The sequence below is a fragment of the Gallinula chloropus genome (assembly GCF_964237585.1).
Source record: "Gallinula chloropus genome assembly, chromosome: 16".
Classification (NCBI taxonomy): Eukaryota; Metazoa; Chordata; class Aves; order Gruiformes; family Rallidae; genus Gallinula; species Gallinula chloropus.
In genome coordinates this window covers 6,010,303-6,032,413 of record NC_140101.1, presented here as the reverse complement: position 1 = coordinate 6,032,413, position 22,111 = coordinate 6,010,303, and the positions used below count along the sequence as shown (strand labels likewise).

Here is a 22,111-nt window from a genome sequence, read left to right as displayed (position 1 = left end):
CACCCTCACCTCTGTTATTCCATTCCCCGACACGGTGCTTTCTGAAGGCCACAGGCTCCCCTCCTGCATGGGAAAGGAGAAGAGAGAACAGGGTCAGTGGGGCTGCCAGCACTGCTGAAGCTTCTTCTGCTAATGCCTCAGGATGGGTTTCACCCTGTACCACAGCCCAGGCATGACGATGCCGTCACCGGGATCCTGCCCTGGTCACAGCATCCACAGCACAGACCCTCTTCTGCACAACCCACTGGGGTCTAACAGCTTTAGCCACTACTGGGTATTGTAAGGGTGTATGCCACGGGTATGTACCCACCAAAATCACCGCTTCCCACCAAAACTTCCCTCCCTTTTCACCTCCGTTTACATTTAATGGATCACTTGCAGAATGAATGATGAGACCGACACCAGCAAACAACGTTCTCCCATTCGCAGACTTCCCCCTCCCGCCCACACCCACCCAGCGTGTTTCTCTCCCTGGTTCAAACATGCCAGAGGAGTATTTTTCAATTTGTGATCCATGAGCCGTGGGTGATTCACAAGGCATCACAAAATGCTCCATGAAATAATGACAAGATTTTTTTTTTTAAAGAAAAAAAACCACCCTCACACCCACATTCTGATGCACACAATCAAGGAAATCATAGGAAAATAAAGATAATAACTGAATAACCAAATGTTAAGCCTAATTTTGGTTTGGCTAAAAAAAAAAATAAAATAAAATCATTAAAATAACAGAAATCTGTAGCAACAAGATGGTTCTAGAGTATTTTTTTCCCCCAAAAGGATAAGTGGTCCTTGGCTTAGACTGAGGAACTTTGGTCTAGAGGCTTCTCTGCACTGCCAAAATCACCGCAACCCTGCCATCGGAAACCCAGGCACCAACAACCCCAGCATGACAAAGCCACCAGCCCATCCCCCACCCAGACCATGAGATTAGTTTACAATTCACCATCAGAACAACCAACCAAAGGCTCTTCCCATTTGCTGGTGGTACTAGGAAAGTCCACAGTTCACCCTCCACACTTCTGTCTGAGAACTAAAACACCCAAATACTACTGATAACAGCACAGAGCAGCACCCATCCCATGGGCAGGGCTGGTGGAAACCAGCCAGGGGGGCTGATGGAAGAGGCAGCGCTCCCCAATCCTTGCAGATCCATCTCCAGTTCTGGCACAGGGAGAAGCCTCTACCACCAGCAGGAAGACAATGCCGAGGTGCTTCCTTTCCCCTTCCCCCCATGAGGTGTCCATCCCGGGGCCATTCACAGCCCCAGCCCATGAACAGGGCTCTCCGGATGAGCTGGACAGAAGCTCTCTGGCAGTGGAAACACCCATTTCTTTAATAACCTTGGCAGCAGTCCGTGGAGCCCGGGGAAAGCCTGTAAAAAGCCACAACACTACCACAGCATCATGGACTCCTCCACTGATAACGTCAGCGGGGACTGATGCTCCCAGGACCTCACCCAGCTGTGAAGCATATCTGGCCTAACACCAGCACCCAAGGCAAAGCGTCACTGCTTCCCTTTGCAGCTATCCAAGCAGGTGGCCAAGCAGCATCTCCACTTCTCCCCCTCTCCAAACAGACAGCCCATGGGTGTCCCTGCAGACAGAGCTAGCCCCCAGCCCTATAGCAGGAGCCTCAGTGCCCAGGCGTGCTGCAACACACATCCAGCTGCCAGAAACGCAGCACCACTGTCATGCCAAACTCTCCAGAGAAGCCACCCGTTACCCATTACGTCCCCATCCCTCCTTCTTTAACCCCCTCCCTTCTTTATCTTCCCCAGCTCTGAAATCTTTTCTCTCTCGCACCACGTGGCATCAGACACAGAGAGAAACCCATCAGGTTCCTGGTTTTGAAGCTCAGCTCTGCACATAAACCTTGAGGCTGTCCTGTTGCCTGCACAAGGAAAACAGTGATTTATATGGAAATGAGATGGCCCAAATTCTCCTCACTTCCCCCTGTTTTTTTAGGGAGCATGTCCTCAGCGCAGAGGCTAAGTGCTGTGATACCAGCATCCTCCCTGGCTGCGGCTAACGAACATGCCAGCTGAGTTGTGTGGTGCGCAGCCCAGACCTTGAGACTTCAACACACAAGTGTTTACACAGGCACTGACTGTTTAGTCTGGTCCATCTTACACCTATTTCTGGCCTGCAGGGACACTCTCCAGCCAAATTCTCCCAGCAGCGAAAAGACCCAAGAGGAACTGCATCTGCCGCAGACCAAATCCTCGCCTCTAACCCTGCTCAGCCCTGCTGCCGACACCAGCGGGCACAGGAAGGATTTCCAGCCCTGCTGTATGTGCTACCAGCCCTTTGCTTCACCCCAAAGGATGCCGAAGCAGCGGGCAGGAGCGGGAAGCACTCTGAAAATTGTGTTTACTTTGCCACGTCCCCGTGGCAGACTTCCTGAGCAGCGAGTACCCCGCTGCCTTCTGCTAGATGTTTTATATTTAACTTGGCAGTGGGCAGTGCCATGGCAATATCCCATCTGCTTCCCCCTTTCCCGGGAGTGATGTCAGCCGGCTCCTTGCGAGGGTGGCTGCAGCCCAGCACTTCCCGGGGAGCTGGAGCATCGCCGGGCTCAGCTGGGGCTTCCCGCTGCGGCAGGCGATGGGGGGGCACCCACGCACCCCTACATGAGGTGCTCCACCCAAAACGTCCCCTGACCCTCAGTACCCAATACTCCATCCAAGCTTTGAGAAGACAAGCTCCAATCACACCTTAAGGCATCTGTCTGGGCATGATGCTCTGGGCAACACGTGGATGCTGGAGTAGCAAACCCACAGAAACACTGTTAAAATGGGGTGTGCAGAGAGAGAAGGAGCAGACAGGAGGCCCAGTTTCTGCAGGACCTGGATCTCTGCAGATGTCATTAACCACCTCTCCCAGGACTGAAGGGCTTGACCCAGACACGCTTACGTGCACACGGCTGACCGACAAGTGTGGTCATTGCTCACTGACACTGACCCTCTGCCTCACGCTGCTGCGAAGCCTGGCTGGGTAACGGCTCATGTCTCCTGGAAACTCAACAGTGGGATTGAAACTGCTGGAAATCAGCCATGGGAGGAGGGCAAAGCCTCAGAGACAGAAAACATGCACACTTGGAGCCTTTGCGCTTTGGCTGTGCGATGGGTACACAGCCCCACCGAGCCAAGCAAAACCACACTGCCCCGTGAGGGAGCATCACCGCTTTAAATCCTCACCCTCGGGGCTCTCCTCGCTCACCTCTGACTTCCACAATATTTAGGACTTGACTGCATCTCAGCAATGGCTGAGTCTAGAAAGCCAGGGTTTGCTGAAAGGAAAGCTGAGATTCTGCTGGCTGAGAGCGACACAGCTCTAAAAGCCTGCACAAGTATTCCAGGACTTGCTGCACAACCTAAAATTACTTTTTGATTTCTTTTTAGGGACCAATCTTCGACTTTTATAGAGCTGCTTGTTTTAGTAATGTCAGAGAATCTTCTCTGCAAAGTTGCCCGGTGCAGATTAAGTCTCTGAGCCTTCAGAGGAACTTAACGTTTTCCATTTCACGCGGCAAATGTACACTTGGAAATTGCATTTAAACCGCTTCTTCCTGGGGGAGTGGAATGTCACTGTTCCAGAGGTGCAGGGACAGCACCATTCTTACTGCAAAAATGCATTTGGTGGCATTTCTTAAATGTTAGTTCTGGAAAAATAAAGGTTCTTGGTATAAAGAGACAGAGTTTAAGTGTGGTGACAAGGGGGATGGAGAGGCACATGATGTTATACAAGATTTCCTACCAAGAACTGCATTAACCCCCCCCCCTTTAGGGAAATTAATTTCTCTTTCAGTTGTCACCTTGGAGCTCAAACAACAAAAAAGCACAACTCTGGCAGAGCTCGTGGCGTCCTGACCATGGGATGAACTACTTTAATATTTCAGGAGATGGAAAGCATGTGCGCAGCTCTGGTGCCTGTCTGCAGTCACGACAAGCAAAATGAAGTTTGGGACTGAAAAACCCCAGTTCAGTACCCAGCCCAGCCCCTGCCCGCCAGCCTTCAGCACCTGTGTACACTGGGGCTGTTTCCTACAGGGAGATGCGCTCTGCTGCATCCAAAAGGAGCTACCATTCCCATCTTTATGGTGACTGATCCCACTGTAGCGAGCTCTTGGCTTCGCACACGAGGGACTTCTCCATCCCATCAGGAGGATGCTCGGGCTGCGGGATGCTCGGCTGCCACTTGCAGCACAGACAGGGCAGGGAGAAGGGGAAAATGTAAAATGAAACATTTGGGTATAGTTCAAGATTCTGGACATGATAAACAAGTAGAAAAAATAACCTGAAAATGCGGAAACAATATTTCTGCTCTTTTTAATAATTCACATGCTGGGATGCCCACATTCTGCTGCTGTTGGAAGTGGGTGCATATGAGATGTAAGATTTGAGTGACTCCAGGAGGAGCCCAGATACGTGCGGGGTGTTTAGCTCTGAGGTGCATGAGTGATCACCACCCTCGTGCTGGATGCTTTAACAGGGGGATCACGTACTGCCAGCACCTTGATCTTACTGCAGAGCATCAATAAAACACTGTGAGCTGAGCTCCCTGCCGTGCCCTCCAGAGACATGCTCCCCCAAAAGAGGGGTGGTTTAACTGAGTGCAGGGTTCACACAACTCTCCTTTCCAAGGGGTTTCATCCTCACTTCGGCCCAGAGTGTCCATCCTGTAAGGGACTTTCCTTTGCTGGTTGCAGTGTGTGACAAAAAGGCAGCTGTGGAGCAGAGGGACAGCCCGTGCCCAGGTGTCTGCTGGCTGGGCAGCCTTTGCCAGTGCCATATGGAAGACTGATTTATTAAGATGTTGGAAATCTCTCTCAAAAAAAAAAAAGGAAAAAAAGAAGAAAAAAGAAAAGAAAAAAAAAAAGCAAATAAAGCAATCCCAGTGTTTGAACTTTTTCCTGGAGCCAGCATGGATTTGATAGAGGAAGGCACAGCCCCATGCAGACCACAACCAGGCAGCAGTGGTGTGCTCAGCCCGCCTGGCCAACCAGCAGAGGAGAGGGCACCAAGGTGTCCCTGAGGAAGCCCCATCGCTTAAGAAGCTCCAAGGAGTTTCCCTGTGCTGGAAGCAGAGCCATGGAGGCAGCACTGAATTGTCAGTGCTCACCCTCCAAGGAAATGGGACGTCTGTTCTCTACAGGTTCCTGTACATCTCTCCTCGCCACTGCATAAACCAACACCTGCCTTGAGGCCTGGAGGGTCCCCTCAATTCCTTGTCAGTGGTACAATTAACACGTTTCCCTTCGGGCTTGTATGAAGCAGGGAGCCCAGGTTACACGGGGAACCTCTCGAGCATCCCTTCGGGGAGATCTCCGCTTGTCTGGCTGACAAGTGTTTTCTGACCCCTCTGCCACAGCAACAGCAGCACTGCTGGCAACAGCCGGAGAAAGCTGCAGGCCTTCCCCTTCGCTTGGAGACAGGCAGTGACTCTGCACAGCCACCCGAGACCCTCCAACTGCAGCCGCCAAAGGACTCGCCAGTTTACCTGGCAAAGGTAAGGCACATGCACCCAAACAGTCACTCTACTGGTGTAAAGTCTGAACTGGAACACTGAGGGCAGAGGCTGAGGCTACAGCTGACCTTGTCTTACAACACACAGCACCCTACAGAGCCAGAGGCATCCCTAGAAGGGCCCCCACCCAGCAACCGAGAGACAGAAGCTGCTGCCAAGACCCAACCCCGAGGGTGTCTCTCCAAGCAGTGCCAAGTGGCACATGGGCAAAAACCACTCAAACAAATGGCCCTGGCTCAGATGTCTCCCCGAGGTGTCACATCATTTGGCAGACAGCGTGGGATGACATAGGTGGGACGAGCAGGGTGTGACTTACTGATGAGAGGTTCTCGTCTCTCCGCCTCCCCTGGCTGTGCCGGCTGATGAAGGATCGCGCAGAGAGTTTGTAGTGGTTCAGCAGACACGTGATCACCACCACCATCACCATCATCACCACCACGATTATGATTATCTGTACAAACTCCAACTCCGCTGCAAGAGAGAGACAGACAGACTTTAAGCCATCAGAAAAAGCAGCATGTAATTGAATGCAAGAACCAAGGTGGCCGAGAGGCCAACGACACCGCGGCATCCTTCCCCATAAACCTCTCACACATGCGTACATGGGCTCTGCATGCTTTGAGCCCAGCTCCTTACTCAATAAAAAAGCATCAGTCCACTTTTTGAATATGACAGAAGACTCTCTAGGAGGGATCTTTAATGACCATCTACCGAGCTGAGTGTTTGCAAGCTACAATGCAGGCAGAACTTCCTGAAGGGCCCCCCAGCTGCACTGTGCAGATGCCCCCACTGCTGGGTACAAAACCAGCAGCATCGCAGTGCCAAGCGTGCCTCACTCAGGGCCACACAGCCATGGACCAGCATCATCCACCCTAACAAAACCATTTGGCCACATGCAAGCTCCATTTATACAGTTCTCTTCCCATCACCACCACTCCTTCCTTCCAGGGAGGACCAGACTGAAGTCCTCCTTGGCACACCCTCGCACCCAGCACATGTCCCCTCTGTCCCGGGGGTCTGACAGTGGCACAGGGAGCCCACAGCATGGCAGAGCACAGCACAGCATGGTACAGCATGGCATGGCAGGCACTGGTGCTGGCAGCCACCCTCTCCTCAATGCCAGCCCACCCAGCACAGGGTGCAAGCAGGGAAACCTCCTGCTTTCTGGTGAGATGCCAGATGGGCGTGAGGCAGCTGTCCATGGGGGCCACGTCCCAAAGCTGTAGTCACCCCCCCCCCGGGCTCTGGGCTCAGCCAGCTGACAGCGTCAGCTTGAGTGGCTTGAACTGGCATAAAGGAAAACTGCCAAAAATCCTCCGAACAAACAAGAACAAGCAAACAACAGACTATCCGGTTGACTCCAGAGACATTTGGCAGAAGGCAGTAAGAAGCCGCTCCTAAAATTTCCTAAGGAAATAATTCCTCACACCTCTCTGAGGCTGAGGAAAATCGAGGGCAGGAGGCAAAGGCAGCACTGGGTTATTATTGCCATTACCACATTGCTATGGCATCCCCAACCCGCTTGGTCGCTGCCCCCAAGTCCCCTCACACCAGCAGCATCCCAGGCTCTCTGTGCCCAGGACCGGGCAGTAGCAACTCCAGTGCTCCTCGTAAAGCAGGGGCCAAACCAGCAAATTTCAATAGTTCCGGGGATTTAAACTTCCTTTGCTCCTCAGCAGGGACAGCTATAAAATCCAGTTTTGGAAAGCCGTGCCTGAAGCGATCGCGAATGCTGCCATCTGTATGTTATCTGTACAGACACACACATCTCTCCGTGCGTACGCAGGGAGACCCGGCGTGCCTCGAAGGGCAGCCTCACGCTGCTCATACCAGCTGTGGTGGCTTCTGCTGAGTCAGGCAAATTTAATTTAATTTAATTTCTTTTTTTTTTTTTTTTTATGGAGTGTTTTCTCCTGGCAGGTGGCATTTAAGTGCCAGTAAAAGCAAATAAATGTCAAGAAAACAGTGCAGGTGGTGAGCGCTGCCAGTTACCTCGGAGCTCGTCCTGCTAAACTGCAGCTCTTGCTGCTGCTGCCCGAAATGCTTAACCCAGTCTGCCCACAGCCTCCACAAAGCAGTTCGGCCTCGAAAGCAGGAGCCTTGTCTGTCGCTTGAAGCAAGATGTGTGTGATTTGGAGCCCTACTTTCAGCACCCCTAAAACGCGGTTGCCTCTATACCATGAGCTTGCACACAGGGTGGGGAGAGAGGGGTTAAAAGCCACACACAAGGGAGTTCTGCCTTAAAAATGCCTTTTAGCTAAAGCCATCTTCCTAAAAAGGTCTCAGTCTTTCATGGCTACCCCAGCAAGGTGCCCGAATGCCACTGTCAGGGAAGAGCCTGGAAAAAAACATGTTCCAAACAATCCTGGATCCAGCCCCAAAGCATTTGTACAGCTCTCTCATGGGAACAAGTAACTGGACCTGATTGCTGCCACAGGTGCTGGAAGAACAGGGCTCAGACACCAGCTCTTTTCTTCGAAACCCAAATCAGATTAACCCATGACACAAACACACTGAAACTTAAAGGAGGATGTTGCAAAACTATGAAGAAAAGGTCCAACGCCTCCACCCACATCACTTCCCCCCTGTGCAAGGGTGTCCCTACATAGCCCACATCCCAGTACTGGCTGCACCCAGGGGGCCCGCAAGCACCCTTGCTGACTTCCAGCCCCTGGTCCCTGGCACCCTAAGCCAGGCACAGGATGCTCCTCACAGATCCCCTGGTTGCTCTCCAGGTCACCCACAGAGACCCAGAGCCCAAGGGACCACTGACCCAGCACCCCTCTGCCTCACCTACACGTGGGCAGTGGTGCCCGCAGGTTGCCCAGCTCGGGTGAGAAGCCTGCACTTTGTGGAATTCATGACAGAAACGAAAAACCAAAGCAAACCCCCCAAACAGCCAAGGTTTTTAGGAAGATGAGTCAATGTAGCCTCCGAACACTGCATGTGCTTTGGCCACGGTTAGAAAACACAGGGAAAAATATAAACGAGGCCAGTGATGGAAAACTGCATTTCTGTTAAAAGAGGATGTATTTCTGAAGAAAAACATGCCCAAGGCAAAGGAAAGTTCCTTTCCGAGGACGAGAGGTCCAGTACATGAACCAGACCTTGCCAAACTGGCCACAGTCCTTTGGAGACACAGGTGAAGTTCTGGCTGTCAGGAAGCACTGCCCTCATTCCTTCCTCAGAAGGACACACCAACGTGTCAGTCCCATCCCAAACATCTGAGCTGAGCCAAGCTTCCTGCACAGGCATACGGACATACTGCAAGCAGAGCCTGAAGGAGAAAGGGTGGGAATTCCCTCACAGTCCAGGACAACACACAGCATCTCATCCATCCTCATCCAGCCAGCTCCGGGACGCTTGTAACTGAGGCATTGTAAAAGAGCTGCCTCACTCTTCAAACCCACATTTCAACGTGGAACCCACCTAATGTTACAGCAACCACACTGGTATTATCAATTTTACTATCTTGCTTTGTGGGAGGAGGAAGAACAATTAAGCTGCAAATAACACAACCAATAATTGATCCTGTAAACAGGTTTGGTGCAACATGTCTGTCTGATAAAACCCGATCAGCTCCCGCCGCTCAGACTCTGGCCTTTTCATGCCAACAGCATTGCTCAGCTCAGGGAGGGAAACAGCTCAGTCGCTGCACCGGAGCACATCTACCCTCATCCTGCAATGCAGGAGAGGGCTGGGACACTTAAACAGCATATAAAACAACACACCTGCCCCATGTCCTCTTTGGTGGTGCTGGTGACATCACAAGTTCTTCCCACTGCTGTATGTATTACATAGGAGGAGGCCAAATCCAAGAACCTCTGCTCTTTGAGCAGACTGTGCCCTGAGCTTTGCTCCGCCCCACCCCAAGCCCAGCCTGTGTCAGCTACACAGAGATGAGCTTTAATCCCAGGAACACTCACGTAGCCCCATCTGGCCTTTGGGAAAAAAAAAAACCCCAAACCAAAACCCTAAAAAAATCCAACCAACCAACCAAAAAATAGAAATCCCACACACCCAATTTGTGCTTTTCAAGTTTTCAGAGGCTCATACCCACTTGAGGCACCCAAGTTTCTGCCAGTTCTCTCCCTCTGTCTCAACCTGCCTTTGTGGGCTTCATTTGCAGAAGGGGGAAAAACCCCACCACGCCAGGAAGCTGGATGCACACGGCAAGTTCAAGTCAAACTAATGGAGAAAGATCACTAAAACCCCAAACTTTGAGTTAATACATTATTATCCAAGTGCAATTCAGCTGCTATGCTAATAAAAAGCCTTTGGGGAATGAAAAACAAGCCGAACTGCAAAGCACGTTAATTTAGAATTCTACCGGTATTCTTAAAAACACACACACAAGAAAACAAGAAAAATAAAACCCACCAAAAACCCTCAACACATTTTGTATTTGGCTTCCTAATCACTGTCACTTTTCAATTAGAAGAGACCTCATTCCATTTCTCTCTGTAATTTTCCCCAAGGGAAGTGTTAGAAACGCACCAGGCTTTACAAGACGGGCATATTCAGCCTCCCAATGCAAAGTAAGGTCACACTAATTTAATTTTGCATAATTTTTTTTTTCTTTACTCCGGAATACGTTTCACACTAACAGGTTCAGGCATCGTATTGAAGTGACACAACCTGCTTGGCTGTATCTTCTGTCTAGACGCTGCAGCTCTGGGACTCGGGCCGCACGCGTGTGTCTGTGTGTCCGTCCGTATCCCCCCCCTCCCGATCCTCGCAACCCTGAAACCAAATATTCTCTTGTCATGTCCCATTCTGCCAAGATCGTTACCCGCTCGGCACTTCAAACCACATGTGGCCTTGAATGAGGGTTTCACAGTAATTATAGCGTTACATTAATGAATGACGGGAGACTCTGCTGCTCCCCGGAGCCGGCAGACGTGGCAACTCCTGCTCACAGGGCTCTTTGTAGGAGGGCAGCTCATGCCGCTGATGCCTGGCCGGCGGGATGACAATCGTCTGGGATGTATGAAGATGGAAGCTGGCTGGCAGCTGCTGCTGACGCGGAGGCACCTCAGCGGCACACGGCTGCTGGGGCACCCGGCCCCGCTCCTCCCACCAAAGACCACAAGAATAGCAGCTGCAGAAAGAAGCATCTCAGGGCTTCTTTGAGTGCTAAGAAACAAAGTGCTTGCCAGCCACAGGTTTGCAATTTTTAAGTGTTTTGCAAGGAGGGAGAGGTATCAAGGGAGCACCGAGCCCTGGTACATACACACAGCTCACAAGAGCCGTAGGGGAGGGGTGGCTGTGATATACTTTAAATGTATTTCTTTTATTTTCTAGATCATTACACAGTTTAAACTATTATACAGTTCATAAAATGCTTACTATAAACTTCACTAATGCTCTTCCTTCCACGTTGGGTATCAGTGCTGAAGGCAAATGCTCCAAAGCAAGTACCAAGAGGAGGAAAGAAATTAAATACACCTGCCCTTCGCTGCAATAATTTCAGGTACTCGAGTGATCAGTTACGAGAGGACAGAGCAGCTTTCAGACAGGGTCTCAGCCAAGATGATCTCTGCTTTCAGCCGGGTATAATGCACATCTGGAGGTCAAAGCAGTTATCTGCAAGCTTCAATTACAGTTTCTAAATATATATACATATGTATAGGAATTGCGTATCGCGTGAGAAGGAATGAGGAGGAGAATTAATGGCTGAGCAAATGTAGCTTGCACTAGCCACAGTTTAAAAAACCAAAAGATGCCAGCTGTGATGAACACCATGGTGCATCATGCTAAAACCCAAGTCTGCTTTGCTGAGACAGAATTAAAGCAAGCGGAGAATCCCCTGCAGAATACTTTGCTTCTCCTGTGCTCGATCTCACTTTCTCTGGGTATTTTTATCATTAAAACCCCTTTAGTTCTGACTTGAAGCAGATTGCTGGGACAGTTCAAGCACGTTGAATCCCATTCACAAGCTGACATAGACTATCAAAAAACTGCTCTTAAGGGTGCGGAGCAAAAAAACCCCTCCTGCTGCTGATTACATCTTCTGGTGGACATCAGCCTGGTGTGAGGCAACCCAACGCCTGGCTTCAGGCCAGACTGGATGAGATACCTCCAGAGCAAGCCTCGCTGGGAAAGTTAATGAGCCATCAGTTAATTTTTACCCAGGATGGATGGGATAGGCACTTCAGGTTCTGGATGCTCCAGGGACCGTCCTCCTGCATCACAACCCCACTACCACTTGTTTTATTAGCATTTTTGGGGAGTATACATCTAAATTGATGTTCTGAGGTTGCTCCAATGCACCTAACTGAGAGGAAAGCTGGTAACGGCGGCAGGCAAATCCTTCACCTGGCACTGGGAGCAGTGGACACAGACCCACTGCCAACATCGCCCCGACAGCCCCAGCAGCACAGGAAAGGCAGGAAGGTGAGTTTGAAATGAGACCTTAACTCCAGCAATTTCTCCTGATCTAGAAACCGATGCAAATCTGAGTAGCAGAAAAAATCCAAAAGGAAGTGAGTAAGAGTCAGGGAGACGGAAGAGGGGCCGAGGACAATGTAGATTTTGCTATTTCAGAAGTTTCAGAGAACTGTGGAAATACATTTCCCCTGAATCAGCAGCGTGTGTCACTGCCCACAAACGTATGTGCCCCAGCAGCCAGGCTCCTCACTGGGCACAAGCGTGTCCAACCCAGCCTCCGGTTTTCATGGAACCATCGAATGCATTGGGATGGAAGGGACCTTTAAAGGTCATCCAGCCCACCGCAGCGCATGGACCATCTTGTGAAGACCCTCTGCAAACACCTGTGACCCAGCAGAGCCCCTGACTATGCTGGGATGTTACCCTGCAACCCAAGCACATGGAAATGTCCATTTTCCAACATACCTAAGGATGTTCCCAGGAAACATCCTGCAAGCGCCTAACCCAAGAGCCAAGGAATCCCACCATGTACTGGGCTTCCAGCTCTGGTTTCCACTTTTTCCCACACACTGCAACAACTCTGACACCAAGACTGAGCGGGATAGTTCTGCAGATTCCTCCCTCTGCCAAACAAGCCCCAATGAGATGGGCAGAAACAGGCTGAGACTTTTCTAACTTTCCCACTGAAGTACAATGAGGTGTAACCTGTCTTGGACAAACTTGGGTGGCGTCTCTTGAGCTGCTGAAAGACATGGGGCCAAGAATGACTTCTAATGGCAAGTAGCTTGAGCTCATGTGCCCCATTCTGCCCCTGCAGCACCTCTGAACGCCCAAGTAGGGTCTGCAGGTGCCCACGTATGGTTTTAGGGCAAAGCTCTGGCACTGGGCACCATGCAACCTCCCTCCTTGCTGAGGCAGCACCTATGGACGAAGCCAATGTTCAGATTACAGGGGCTGGCACTGGGGAATGAAGGTCCCCAGGAAGCCAATGCAGTCAGAGCAGAGCTCGGCGTGGGAGATGCACAACAGCAGGGTGGAGGAGTGCTCACCCTGATCCTGGATGCCTCAAGAGGGGTGAACCCTGGCTCCCAGCCTGTGCGTCCTAGAGGGACAAAGTCTTTCCCTGGGTCACTGAGCCCAGGAACAAGACCCAGCTCTGACTCAGCCTCGCCAAGGAACTCAGTCCTGCCCGGGACTCTGGGAGGAATGTGGCCTTTGGTGCAGGCATGGGGCCAAGGAGCTCACCGGCAACAGGACACAATTACTAGGCACAAACCTATCGGCATGAACAGGGAACCTGATCCCTCTGCCAGCAGCCAGCCCTCGGGGGAACATGCTTCCTGCAGGGTGGCCCCATGCAAAGAGCCAGGTGATGCTCTGAGAACGCAGAGCTGAGAAAACCATCCTGCCCTCTGCCCCCTGAGCCCTTGCTCCAACAATGAAGCAGCACTTTCCGCTCCTCACTGTGCACGGCCGCTTTGCGGCCTGTGGTTATTTAGGGAGCATGGTTCACGCCGGTGACTCAGCACCGTGATTCAACAGATTCCAGCCGAGAGCCCGCAGTGACGTGGAGCAGGACACCTCGGTGGGGACCGCCCCACGGCAGCGCCCGGTGAGTGGCACCGGCCACCGGCACAGCCCTTGGGGACTGGGGTCAGTCAGACCACGGCTGTTCCTGAAGCTTACAAAACCTGTAAATGAATTGCTGCCTCCCATCGGCTAAATATGGTGGCACTGTAATGCCACACCGCATGTTCCGGCTTCTTCCGTAATCCTTAGGGATTTAGGGTTAAGTTCAACTGACTGCAGTGCTCCGTCCTCCACGCACCCCCACCTCACACCCCAGAAAGGAAGGTCTTGATACATGCACTCACACACACAGTCTTTCCAGACACTGCAAAATTAACCGGATGAATTAATGAGGAGTGTTTGCAGACCTGCAGCGAGCACTTTCATCCCCGGCTTTCCATTAACACTTCTGATGGCCACAGAGCTGCCCTGGCCGCGTGACTCAGAGCAAGACACAGCAGAGATGTGTGCAGCCCTGACTGCAGTTCCCTCTCCTCCCAATTTTCTCATCTTTTCATCCACCCTCACCCTTGGGCATCTTCTGTTTGAACAGGTTCTTTGTAACCCTTGATGACAGCGCTCTAGTTACATTAAAAAAAGCATGTAAAAGACATAAATAATGGTACAGCTACTTTTTGACTAAGCATGTGCAGCTGAGGTTATTCAAGAGTAATCAGGGAGGTGATGGGAGAAATTGAGGTACAAATCGAACTGGTACTGGCAATAATTTGAAGCCTGGAGCTGAAGAGTGTTCATGCGTCCTTTCTCCCTGTCCGTACAAGCTTTGTGGGATGCCAAGCAGGGATGCTCAAGAATTTCAGCCAAGAACAGTTTCAGGCCAGTAACCTTAAAGGCTTCCAAAGAAGACTGTGCAGCTCCTCAACAGGCAATGTAAAACAAGGCTTGGGATGGGTGCCCTCTTCCAGCATCAGCAAGTGTCTGTCAGCACTCAAACCCAGGGCTCTGCATCAGCATCCTAGAGAGAGCATCCATCTGAGCGGCTGGGCCAGAGGTCCCCGCCTCTCCCCTACCCCAGGGGCTCTGACAGGGAAAAGGAGGACACGAGCCAGCATTTTCTCTGGCAGACCTGAGCTGCCGTCTTCGCACGAAACTTACTGCCAATGGGTAGGCAAAGACTGCCCCAAACTCGAAGTGATGTGTCTGGCATTAAGCCATTCTCAGCACCCACATCTCCAGATGAAGGCAGCAGCAAGGGCAGGGACTTGGGCACCAGCAGGCTGCCGAGGAGGAGGAGGAGGAGAGACACCCTTATCCATTCTGTCAGCTACATGACAGCCCGAGCTGCTCTCCTCCCTGGTCTTCACTGACATTTCAGAGCACCACAGCAGTGCCCAGAGGCACCATCGAGAACAAGGAGACACACAAGGACAGTCCTTGCCACGAACAGCCAGGAGCCTACTGCTACCTTGCATGCCCCAATAATTAGGGCACAAAACAAGTCCTAATCACTTTTGGAAAATGAAGGCTGAGGACACCTTGTACCGCCTTGCCGTATGCACACCGACACACCATCCCCTTGCGAGCAGAGAACCAGGAAGGCCAGAGCTGACACTACTGAACTTGTCTGCAGCAGGTCTGGACTAAAGCTGTGTCCACAGAGCTGAGGTCTGCCCAGTCCTGGTGCTCCACTAAGGGCTGACACGGGACACATGAGTAGTGCCCTGAAAGGACACGAGGGTTAAATGGGACAGTATCAAGCCCAGACATGGTGTGGTCATTATGCCAGAGGCTCACCAAAGCCTCTGTCAAAGGATGTGGGTTAAGCAATGCAGCCAAAGAGAGGAACTCATTTTTTCTACTCAAGGCTAAGGAATGTGGATTTGAGAAGAGCCATCTGAATCTAGTCACCCTGCTATGATTTTACCAGGGAATAACTTCCCGACTCCTCAGTAAGCAGCTGTGGGGGCTTAGACTCCACAGCATCCCGTAGGAGAGGTCAGCACCAGGACCATGCCCAGCCCCTCGTCCTCCTCTTCATACACATGGCATGGAGGAAGATACCCTGGCACAGCAGCAAGGCAGCCTGGTGCAAGCAGCTCTGCCCGGGCGCATCCTTCCCAGCTGTGCTTGGAGAAGGGACATGCCCATTATGCTAAACCTTACACCTGAACTGCTCTAACTTAAGCAATAACCAAAACAGCTTCAGGCAACAGCTGGAACCCAAAGGATGGGAGGGAGGGTGCAGCGCCAACCACTCCTGGCCTGCAGAGGCCATTCCCCCACCAGATGCCGAACTCCACTCCTTGAAGAGTCCAATGTTCTCCCTCTCGGAGACCGTGGACAGGGAAGGAGAGATGAAAGAACAAAGAACTTCAGACTGCAGATTACTCACCCTCCACCTAGCTCATCTGCTAGGTCATCTGAGAAACAATCAGACCAGGAAAAGTCATTACCACAACATTCGTCTATTAGCATCTGCTATATTTATCTTCTAAACACTACCCCATAAAGTCACATACGATGGGGCCATCAGACTGTCAAGAAGTGCCTTTGTGTGCAAGGCTGCAGGGAAGTGCTGAGTTACAGATATGGTCCTGATATTGCCACTGCTGGTGCTCAGCAGCAGCACCTTGAAGCTGGAGCTGCAGCAGCACTGAGAGGCATCAAAGAGCAGGATCAGGCCTGTGACAACAGGCAGGACAGCTGGGAAGAGCCCGCTGATGGATCTGGTCCTGCTCCATGCATCAGCGATACAGTTAGAAGCTAAATTGTGTTTCCAGATTCAGCACAACCACTTCTGAGTTAATGCCATGTGAGCCAGCAATGGCAGGCCAACAACGCAGGCAGAGAGCAAGTGGGCCTCAGGAAAGGAGCTGACTGAGGAAAAAACCTGTGCTGGGAAATGTGTGCTGGGGCCCCAAGAAATCATATTCACAGTGTCAATCCTTGGGCCATAGCTGCATTTAATGTAGCTCATTATCTTCACTGGTCATGCTGGGTAATCACACATCTCATCCTCTGAGTCACTGAGAAATGATGGCCTCATCCTGCACACCCACCCCCTCTTTTTTTTCCATTCGTTTTAGAGGAAATGGCCCCATTTCATGCTCATAGCGACCGAATTATCAAACTGTTGTAGTCTGGAATGATCAGAAATTGTTGCAGTCCTTAAAACACTGCTGTCCTGGCTGCAGTGCTGGCCTGCTCTTCAACGGCGACCTTCCCAAGCTGGCATGGCCATGCTGGCCAGGACTGGCATTCAAGGGCCAGAGAGGCAGGATCAGCACGGCAGCTCTCAGCCTTTACATGGGAACTGCAAACAGGGAGCTGGGGGCCACAGCTCGTTCAGCCTGGACACCCCCTGGCTCTGAGCAGAGACCCCTTGACTGGAACTTTTTCAGAGAAACTCCTGCAGACACTGACTAGCTCCACAGAGCTGTGAGGAGCAATGAGGCTCTCCGGGGCGCTTAGACTCTTGAAAACTTTGCACAGGCCAACCCCTTCTCTCCCTTTTTTTTCCTGTTTCTTTCACCCTCCCTTTCCCAGGATTTTGAGACAAGGCATTTTATACACCGTTGGCGTGATCCCAGCCCACTGAGATGACTGGAAGGAGCATGCTGCTTTTGAAGTTACTTCCAAGGGTAAAAGGACAGCTAAACCGGATTAAAAGAATAAAGTAATTTTGATTTTACACTTGAAAGACAGGTAAATTCGCTCACTTGCTAGAAAACATTGAGCAAAGGCCCACAGCCTCACCAAGGCAAGAGGAACCTGAGCATCTCCTGCTCCCCGAAAGGCAGCACCATGTCTGGGGCCTGCTTGAGCACCTGCATCCAGGGACGGACACAGGAACACTAATTCACTGTCTGCAGTCACAAACAGCAGGAACCAAAGAAAAATCTACCAAAGCCTGAATGAAATGACGCAGTACGCAATATCCGGATCCAGGCCCGCCAGCCGACCCTGGAAGGCCAAAGCGGTTTTGTTTGTCAGGTGTATTTCTACACCTAGTAAAAATAAACTCATTAATAAATCACAACTTTTGTATACCCTGGAAACACTCCCAATCAATATATGGCTTGCTACCATCGAGGTGGGTTTTTTCCTTCCACCCAGCAGAAACTCATGACAAAGGAAAACACATCTCATTTATGAACTTAGCTATAAATACTTTCGCTAACTGCCATTTAGGAATTTCATTTCCTGCTTGAGCAAGTCCTGTTGAAAGAGGCAATTACCAAATTTGTTTCTAGTTATAGAAATAAATGTTTGTTGCTGCCCACATCTGTTTCGACAGACAAATTGCCAGTCACGGACGCTCCGAGGACAGCAAGTGCTCCATCCAGGGAGGGCTCTGCCACCTCTCCAGAAAGCTGATGGCAATTAATGGGATTTGGCTTCCAATCCCAACTTTGTTTGGGCCCCTTCTCCTTCGGAGCTGCCTTGCACTGAGGGGGCACCCACAGCTTCACAGCCAGCCACGGCCGCCCGAACGACGTCACCTGGTGCACGTCACCCAGCAGTGCTGCCGCCAGCTCCCTCCTCCTGCCGCTGCAGAGGCGCCAAGGAACACACATCTCATTAGCTACCAGCCCCACAAAAACAAGGCAACTTCAATTCTACAGGTGATGAGGATGTGGCACACTGCATCTGCGGTGTGCACCAGAAGGCGGGCAGCGGTAAAGCACTCTCCTCCCCGGCAAAGCCAATGGCACAGGCTTTCCTGCTCCACCTGGGACATCCCGCTGCAGAATGGCCCACAGTGACTGTGCAAGAGAGAGGAGGTGTAGGTTTATGCCCAACTTCAGCACAGACCGCAGCTTCTCCCAGTGGGATGCTGAACATACCAGGTTTTACTCGATCTCCCTCCCCAGTGTCCTCCTTTCCACCTCTCTTCACCCTGGCTGTCCTCCAGAAAGTTTCCATTTCCATTTTTCCTGGGAAAACTGTTTATCAGCCGATTCCCAGGAAGTTCTGGTCTTGTGGGACCCCAAGAAGGACATGGGGACAAGCAGCAATGCCTGTGTCTCCCCGCTACAAGCACCTGATTCATGCCCAGCAATGTGGCAGGGGTGCAGAGAAGCCAGGAAACACCCCGAGCTGTGGCTAGGGAACCTCTGCTCCTCTGATATTCTTCCTGTGTGAATCAGCATGGCTGACCCCATGCTACCAGTGCTTCCCTGAGGAGCCCATCAGCATTGGGGTGCAGTGCTGGGGTCCCCACTGTGCCCCCGTTCTGATGCGGCAGCTCCCCAGTGGGGTCTGGGACATGTGTCCCCAGGCAGCAGTGCTGCATGGGCTGCCCCGACGTGCAGCTCAGCTTGCAGACGGATGTCGAAACACGGATTGAGCAAGTTGGCCAATGCCACACAGGTCATGACAGGGCTGCGACTGTGACCGGATTTCCTCAGCCCATCAGCGGGACACCTCTCCCTCCTCTGCCTCTCCTTAGGAGCTGGGATCGTCTATATTGTTTTCCAGCTTTTGCTTCTGAAAGGAATGACCTTTCACAAGGTAATCACTCCCGTGGAACAAGGATGATCTTAAGTTAGACTTCATTATGCATCACAGAGAAAAGAAATATGCAGAATGCATGCAAATGCCCAGGGTGCATTTGGTCACCACAATATCCAAATTCAATTCCTGAACTGGTCTGGACACCACCAGATGGGAGTGAATGCATGTGCACACTCACACGGAGATGTGAAAAGAAGTAACTGTATTTATATATACACACACCAGAGTGAATGGGGGAGGCGAGTAAAAACGCCCCAAATCTGACAGAATTAAAGGTAATAAATTCACTTCCACCTCAGCTGTAGCAACAGCCCGAGAAAGGGTTTAACTCCCACAGTGGATATGCTGGGAAGCCCAAGTTTTGTTGTAGCGCTTGGCATTTGTGAGTCTCAAAGCACACACAAAATGAGAAGCTGTCCGCCCATGGACAGCCAGCAGCGTTCGCTCTGCAGAGCGGAGAATGAGATGTGGTCCTATGCTCTCCCCTCACCCAGCCGCGGCGGGACGGGCCAAGCGTCCCCATCTCCATCCCACCATCCCATCCCCAGGCACATCTGCGTCCCTCCTGCCCGCCCCATTGTCCCCAGCACTCCCGTCCCATCCCCAGACGGCAGATTGATGAGAGGCAGCGGCGGCGGAGAGCCGACCCGTGAGGTCAGCCCCGACAATAGGTTTTGGGGGCGGTTGGAGGGAAGAGGCCATGGGGGCGAGAAGCCCCCCAGCTCGCCCATCCCCTCTGCAGGGGTGATTTCTAGCCCAGCTTTCACACTGCCTCTGCGGGCCACCCGCCACCTGCCCGCGGGGACAAGGATGCTGGGCAGCGGGTGGCACCCCGGCCCCCGGGAGCAGAGCGGCAGCTGCCCTCGCACCGGGGCGGAGGGCGACTTTGGGAGGATGGGAAGGGGGGGAAGAGCACAGAGGGGAAGATTATCCATGGACACAGCTTGTCCCCTTTTCACTGCATTTAACAATAAAGCAGTAGCTATAGCAACAGGGTTAATTAATGCATCCCATTTGCATAACTAAAACTCGGAACCCATTCAAACCTCGGTGATATTTTCATTCTTAAACCTGGCTTGCAAGCCTGTGCTCTTATGGCAAGTGGAACCCAAACAAACACAGGCATCCATCCATCCATCCATCCATCCATGCATCATCCATCGGCACTGCTGCAGGTACACACAGCCTGTCGCACAGGACCTAATGGCACAAAGCCATCCCTCAGCCGTGGCTTCCGCTCCCTGACCTGCTGCCGAGGCTCCGAGAGCGATTTGCTCCACATACCTTTATTCCCCCTGCAAGCGTTAGTGTTTGCAAATAAGCACGCAGGAAAAGAGCAGAAAAACAGGGGCTGAAGCATTCTTCAAGAAATTAAATGGGGGAAAAAGTGGTTTTTGGAGGTGGAGGGAGCACAGCACATTCCAAGGCAGAGGGGGTAAGGAGATAGGCAATGTAAAGGTTTCAGACTATCGTATAACCAGAGGGGGAAATGTCTTCTCACCACAAACATGCATCTGCATGATGTCTAGACAGTCATAAAAAGGGCAATTAAAGTACTGCAGGCTGCAGTAAGCTAATGTCTCCTCTCCCAGTCTAAACAGTTGAAACATACTGTACTAACTTCGAAAAAAAAATATAGGATAGAGGGAGAAAGCCGGGTTTGTGAGGGAAAATGTTTTGAAATTCAGGTTTAAATAAGCCAGTAAATTAATTCAACCTTGTCAAATCTTTGCCTTATAACATATCAAATATTCCGCCTGCGTCCTGTCTAGACTGCGATAACAAAGGGCATTTAAAGCCCTGCAAGATGCGCTGACAGAGTAGCCATTTAAAGATGCAGTATTGCTTTCTCCATCTAAACCGATTTGTCAGATGGAGTTAAAATGAAAATGATAAGTAATCACTCTGGTTCACAACCATTTCAAAAGGGAAAAACCACAAAACCCCCACAGCTCAGATATAAATCCCACTAAAATCATTCCAATGTATCATTCCAGTGGGATTTGTTTGGCTTTTTTCTCTTCTTTTTTTTTTTTTTTTTACTTAATTTGCTTATTTTGTTTTATTTTGTTAATCTGAGATGTCACTGGCTTTCTGCAGCACACGCACTTCTAAACAGGAGCATATTGAGTTTGAAAAAGCCAGCTCCAAGTATTAATTGATTTATCGATACAGAGTGATGACTTGTGGAGAGGATACGCTGTAATAACTCCAAGGGTTAATGTTGAAAAGGATTTTTTAAAAAAATCTATTTACTTAAAAGCAAAAGAATAAGCTGCCTCACAGAGACACACCAGCCAGTCTCCATCACTGGTCCAGGCCAGGCTGGGCAGTCCCTGTCCTCAGGAGAGCAAGGCGGAAAGGAAAGTTAAAGCAAACTACATGGGTGTGCCCAGCATGTTTTTTAACGAGTTTGCTGGGAAAAGCAAAAGCAGATAGAAACCTAAGACAAGAAACGTTCTCCTCCCTTCCTGAGCTCCATCAGCTGTTAGAGAACCAAAATCTGGGGGAAAAAAAAAGCAAACCAGCTGATGTGGAACAGCAGGACAGGCAGCACTGCCATGATGGACCAGGTGACCCTATGGAAAGTGCCAGGCTGACTTGTAAGGACGTCATGCTGTGGTGACATGGCGTGGCCTGAAGCCCCTGGCACAGCACAGCCCCAAGTCCAACCACACCACACAGTCACTTCTACTGGGGGGGCACAGCAGGGAGAGTGGGAGCTCCAAACCAGGATGCTCACAGCTCCTCTCTTCTCCCCACCTTTAGAGGTGCATCCCACCACCACCTCGTTTGCACCTCCCTCTGTCTCCCCACCCTTGTTTCTTAATTATTATTTTAATAAGACTGTTTCCAACTTCACTGCTCATTCCGCAATAGCCCAAGGGCTACAACTGTTCATTAGACAGAATTTCTGCTTTAATTGCACTGACACAGATGTGTAGGTTATCTGGAAGAAATTACTAAAATGAGCAGTAAAAAAAAAAATAAAAAAATAGGGCTGGATGCTATTCTTCCCTCACAGAGAGTTGAATGTGACGTGATTTCCACCCACACCCCATACAAGCAGCATCTCTCCATACATTGTGGCTTCGCAGAGGAATTAACCCTGGATTGTTCCTGTGCTAGGGTGCGTAATGACGTGC

The 22,111-nt window shown here is 51.0% G+C and overlaps 1 protein-coding gene across 3 annotated transcripts in view; it reads right to left on the bottom strand.

The window, feature by feature from the left end:
* The window catches only part of PMEPA1 (prostate transmembrane protein, androgen induced 1), a gene marked incomplete at its 5' end in the record, with an annotated part of 44,676 nt that overhangs the window by 1,754 nt on the left and 20,811 nt on the right, over positions 1–22,111 (bottom strand). For 2 of the 3 annotated variants that reach the window (XM_084271776.1, XM_084271777.1), the window contains 2 exons: positions 10–63; positions 5,845–5,999. In XM_084271776.1, the coding sequence (XP_084127902.1) occupies positions 10–63; positions 5,845–5,999 (209 nt within the window). The remainder of the gene's footprint in view (positions 1–9; positions 64–5,844; positions 6,000–22,111) is intronic. The other variant, XM_084271778.1, reaches the window with a different exon arrangement.